This window comes from Schistocerca nitens, chromosome 8 (assembly GCF_023898315.1).
Source record: "Schistocerca nitens isolate TAMUIC-IGC-003100 chromosome 8, iqSchNite1.1, whole genome shotgun sequence".
Classification (NCBI taxonomy): Eukaryota; Metazoa; Arthropoda; class Insecta; order Orthoptera; family Acrididae; genus Schistocerca; species Schistocerca nitens.
In genome coordinates this window covers 227,421,394-227,427,393 of record NC_064621.1, presented here as the reverse complement: position 1 = coordinate 227,427,393, position 6,000 = coordinate 227,421,394, and the positions used below count along the sequence as shown (strand labels likewise).

Here is a 6,000-nt window from a genome sequence, read left to right as displayed (position 1 = left end):
TAGTGCCGACATTGTGCATGCTCTGTTGCCTGTGTCTATGTGCCTGTGGTTCTGTCAGTGTGATCATGTGATGTATCTGACCCCAGGAATGTGTCAATAAAGTTTCCCCTTCCTGGGACAATGAATTCACGGTGTTCTTATTTCAATTTCCAGGAGTGTATTTCCGAAACGAAATGAAAATTAGAGGTATCATTAGTAATGGGAGACTTGGTTTCACTGTTCTAAACCTCATAATTTCCGAAATACGCACATTTTAAAGGATGACATCGGCGCGACTGTTTACGCCGTAATGCGCAGGGCAGCGGTTGGTTAAGAAGGCTTTCAGGACAGTGCAGAACACGCGCATTACAGCATTATAACAGAAACTACGGTGCTGTTGCCATGGTTCAAATGGCTCTGAGCACTATGGAACTTAACATCTGAGGTCATCAGTCCCCTAGAACTTAAACCTAACTAACCTAAGGACATCACACACATCCATGCCCGGGGCAGGATTCGAACCTGCGACCGTAGCGGTCGCGCGGTTCCAGACTGAAGCGCCTAGAACCGCTCGGAAACTCCGACCGGCGGTGTTCCCATGGTTTTTAAATCTATGTATTTCAGTAGGAACGAGGTCCAGGACAGTCAAACCAAGTCTCACATCACTAACTCTAGTTTTCAGTAGAAAAATAATACATACGTGCCATTAAAAAAACGTAACTTCATGTTGAAAGCGACGGTTGTTTACTCATATGGATTGCGCATTTCCGCCAGTTGTGTGAACCCCTTACATAGGTTTGGTTTTTCACATTTTGTTTCATTTCGGAAATATGTGAGGTTGTAGAGTTAGGTGGAATAAGGTGGTCTGAAACAGTTCGCAGATCTGCAAGTGGTGCAAAACTTGTTTCGATCAGTTTGGTAGACTCCGACGTCTGCGTGGTAAGTAACGTCAAGACTGGCGACGGACATTGGATATCGGTCGAGGCGCGATAAGATGCAACCTGGCAGTGTAACTTCGTCGGCGCAGGCGGTTGTTGTTTTTTGTGGGCAGCTGCGGCTGCGGCTGCGGCTGCGGCTGGTGATTCAGCCATTAGGGCAGTGATTGGCAGACAGGTGGCGGCGGCTCGGCTCGGTCGCAGCTGCGCCTGCGCACGCCCGCGGCTCTCAGTGGATGATGAGGCGCCGTCATTAATCACACGCCTCTCCTGCTCCTACTACTCTTTCTCTGAAAGTTGTGCCAGCCCGGCTCAGCGTCGGCGCTTTAACACTGCATGCGAGTGCACTGCATCCCAGGCAGTCACAAAACGTAGCGAGCGATATAAGATTGCAGTGTCTGTGTTGTTAAGAACGATTTGAATGTCCGAAGGAACATTGCTTCGTTCTTCTTAACAACACAGGCACTGTAATATCGCATTTATCCGCCGATACCAGGCAAGGACTTTCAATTAAAAATGTCCTCCCCTATACGGGGATTACACTACTGGCCATTAAAATTGCTACACCACGAAGATGACGTGCTACAGAAGCGAAATTTAACCGACAGGAAGAAGATGCTGTGATATGCAAATGATTAGCTTTTCAGAGCATTCACACAAGGTTGGCGCCGGTGGCGACACCTACAACGTGCTGACATGAGGAAAGTTTCCAACCGATTTCTCATACACAAACAGCAGTTGACCGGCGTTGTCTGGTGAAACGTTGTTGTGATGCCTCGTGTAAGGAGGAGAAATGCGTACCATCACGTTTCCTACTTTATCGGGATTGCAGCCTATCGCGATTGCGGTTTATCGTATCGCGACATTGCTGCTCGCGTTGGTCGAGATCCAATGACTGTTAGCAGAATATGGAATCGGTGGGTTCAGGAGGATAATACGGAACGCCGTGCTGGATCCCAACTGCCTCGTATCACGAGCAGTCGAGATGACAGGCATCTTATCCGCATGGCTGTAGCGGATCGTGCAGCCACGTCTCGATCCCCGAGTCAACAGATGGGGACGTTTGCAAGACAACAACCATCTGCACGAACAGTTCGACGAAGTTTGCAGCAGGATGCGCTATCATCTCGGAGACCATGGCTGAGGTTACCCTTGACGCTGCATCACAGACAGGAGCGCCTGCGATGGTGAACTCAGCGACGAATCTGAGTGCACGAATGGCAAAACGTCATTTTTTTCCGATGAAGCCAGGTTCTGTTTACAGCATCATGATGGTCGCATCCGTGTTTGGCGACATCGCGGTGAACGCACATTGGAAGCGTGTATTCCTCATCGCCATACTGGCGTATCACCCGGCGTGATGGTATGTGCTGCCAATGGTTACACGTCTCGGTCACCTCTTGTTCGCATTGACGGCACTTTGAACAGTGGACGTTACGTTTCAGATGTGCTACGACCCGTGGCTCTACCCTTCATTCGATCGCTACGAAACCATACATTTCAGCAGGATGATGCACGACCGCATGTTGCAGGTCCAGTACGGGCCTTTCTGGATACGGACAATGTTCGACTGCTGCCATGGCCAGCACATTCTCCAGATCTCTCACCAATTGAAAAAGTCTGGTCAATGGTGGCCGAGCAGCTGGCTCGTCACAATACGCCAGTCACTACTCTTGGTGAACTGTGGTATCGTGTTGAAGCTGCATGGGCAACTGTACCTGTACACGCCATCCAAGCTCTGTTTGACTCAATGCCCAGACGTTTCAAGGCCGTTATTACGGCCAGAGGTGGCTGTTCTGGGTACTGATTTCTCAGGATCCATGCATCCAAATTGCGCGAAAATGTAATCACATGTTAGTTGCAGTATAAATATTTGTCCAATGAATACCCGTTTACCATCTGCAATTCTTCTTGGTGTAGCAATTTTAATGGCCAGTAGTGTATGATACATACATATGAACGTGATGAAGTCATATCCCAAGTCTTTACTTGTCTCAGCTGTGGGGAGGGCACACTGGCCATATTTGTGATACAGTTTAGTTTTATATCATTGTTTTATCATCCACTCACTTGCACTGAGGATATAGTTTGTATTTGTAATCCCTTGCCCACTTCTTAACTGTTTGTGCTCTTGATTCAGAGGGTAAATAATTGACGTCTTTTGGCTATAAATTATATTGTTATAGTGACCATTAGCTTCCATTTATAGCTTGATGGACCCCATCATCAAGATGTCCATCTGAGTTGTGGCACCCATACTTTCATGCTTAATAAGAACAGCTCTCGTAATTTTCTCTTAATAAGCCATCATGCGCAGTGTGATCTTGTTTCTTTTAAGCTCATGTGAACTTACGGGGAGTTTTCCATTTCTGCAAGTCATCAGGGACGGGATCTATAGCATTCAGAGGTATGCTATACAGCTCAACCGTCACCTCACATGATTAAGGTGGAAACCATAAATAATTAATAAAAGGAACAAGTGTTATTGTGCAAAACTATTAGTAGTTTGCTGTATAGTAAAAACTTGTCATTTCTTAATCACAGAGTAAAATTTTCGCTAGGGAGGCGATCAACTTGTTCAAATGTATTCGAAAGGAGTGTAGTTAATACGGTCTTGAAGAAGTTTATAATAAAAGTATTCACATAAAAGGCGGAAAAAATGGATTAGATGGCTAAGTCTTTCGTACAATCACGGTATCGTCTCCCCAGTTACATACTGGAGAAGAAACATTACAGTGCTTTGCTCGCAGCCTTGATCTCGCATGTAGCTCATTACTGACCTTATTTTTCAAAAAGTTTAACTAAAGCGTTAATTAACGCCGCACAAGTAAAGCTCCAATAATCAAGATATCTCGAAGGCTCTTAATAAAATTCTTAGTCTGTTTTTAAAAAACTGCATAGTTCGTTCTTTTATGGAAGTATCTACATTCTATTTATTTAGTAGAAAATGTAGCAGATATTCCGCACATGAGCAACATCTATGCTACTGACTACAGGTAGCAATCATGGGAGGACACGTAGTTCCATCCCACGGCTCTAGAGTGCTACCGCAATTAGTAGCCGTGTCTGCTTTCAGTAGATATTTCAGAGAGGTCACATAGGGTGTTAAAGAAATGTCCTACACTCGTATTCTCTCACAAGATACTAGTGGTCAAAACTTGAAAAAAATGTCTGGTAAACTTTTTCTCAAAACAAATACTTATTGAGATAAAGCCGTTCTCTCTGTTGACACTAGAAGCAGTGCTCACTGTAGTTACGCCCATCATTTAAATATCCTTCAGCCCTCCTTGTAAAAGAATCACGAGCTCGTTCGAGCATACATGGCCATATGTATAGGACAAAGTGGTCATTCTTGTGGACCACCTTACCAATCCGTTGCTTGTTAAACAAAAGTTTTAATTATAACTTCGACTATCGCTCGTATGTGAAGTAATATGGTGCATGACTTTTTATTTATTTATTGTTCCGTAGGACCAAATTAAGGAGACGTGTCCATGGTCATGGAACGAGTCAATCCATGAAATTATTACACGATAGTAGAAACAGATAAAATGAAATATAAGAAACATATTCAGGCGACAAGTTGCAAGTTAAATAAAGAAAATCAACAATATAACACTGGAATTTGCTTAGTTTTTCAGCTCTTCCAGGAGCTCCTCGACAGAATAGAAGGAGTGAGCCATGAGGAAACTCTTCAGTTTAGACTTAAAAGTGTTTGGACTACTGTTAAGATTTTTGAGTTCTTGTGGTAGCTTATTGAAAATGGATGCAGCAGAATACTGCACTCCTTTCTGCACAAGAGTCAAGGAAGTGTATTCCACATGCAGATTTGATTTCTGCCTAGTATTAACTGAGTGAAAGCTGCTAACTCTTGGGAATAAGCTAATATTGGTAACAATAAACGATATTAAAGAAAATATATACTGTGAGGGCAAAGTCAGAATTCCCAGACTATTGAATTGGGGTCGACAAGAGGTTCTCGAACTAACACCACATATAGCTCGAACAGCCCGTTTTTGAGCCAAAAATACCCTTTTTGAATCAGAAGAAATACCCCAAAAAATAATACCATACGACATAAGCGTATGAAAATATGCGAAGTAGACTAATTTTCGTGTTGAACTGTCACTTATTTCTGATACTGTTCTAATGGTAAATAAAGCAGCATTTAGTTTCTGAACAAGATCCTGAGCATGGGCTTTCCACAACAGCTTACTATCTATCCGAACGCCTAGAACTTGAACTGTTCCGTCTCGCTTATAATATGCCCATTCTGTCTGATCAAAATATCGGTTCTTGTTGAATTGTGAGTTAGAAACTGTAAAACCTGAGTCTTACTGTGATTTAGCATCAAATTATTTTCCACAAGCCACGAACTTATTTCATGAACTACATTATTTGATACTGTTTCAGTATTACACACAAGATCCTTCACTACCAAGCTGGTCTCATCAGCAAACAGAAATATTTTTGAATCACTTGTAATACTAGAAGGCATATCATTTATATAAATAAGAAATAGCAGTGGCCCCAGCCCCATTCGGACTGAACATCACTACTACTCTCAATATTGTGGAGAATTACCTTCTGCTTTCTGTTCTTAAAGTAAGAGGCGAACCAATTGTAAGCTACCCCCCTTACTCCATAATGGTCCAACTTCTGCAGTAATATTTTGTGGTCAACACAGTCAAACGCCTTTGTTAAATCAAAGAAAACACCTAGCGTTCGCAACCTTTTATTTAATATGTCCAAATCCTCACAGATAAAAGAGAACATAGCATTTTCAGTTGTTAAACCAAACTGTACATTTGACAGCAAATTATGTGAATTTAAATGCTCCAGTAACCTTGTATATATAACCTTCTCGATAACTTTAGCAAACACCGATGGCATAGAAATAGGTCTAAAATTGTCAATATTATCCCTGTCTCCCTGTTTAAGTGGCTTCACTACCGAGTACTTTAATTGGTCAGGAAACCAACCAATCCTAAAGGAAAAGTTACAGATATGGCTAAGTACTGGGCTAACCTACATAGAACAATACTTCAATATTCTGCTAGATACCCCGTCATATCCATGAGAGTTC

General features: G+C 42.8%; 1 protein-coding gene across 1 annotated transcript in view; it reads left to right on the top strand.

Annotated features, from left to right (window-relative positions):
- Positions 1 to 973: 973 nt before the first annotated feature.
- Positions 974 to 6,000, top strand: part of LOC126199493 (uncharacterized) — a 124,094-nt gene continuing 119,067 nt past the window's right edge. Inside the window, exon 1 of the mRNA XM_049936415.1 lies at positions 974 to 1,057. Within this exon, the coding sequence (XP_049792372.1) occupies positions 974 to 1,057 (84 nt within the window). The remainder of the gene's footprint in view (positions 1,058 to 6,000) is intronic.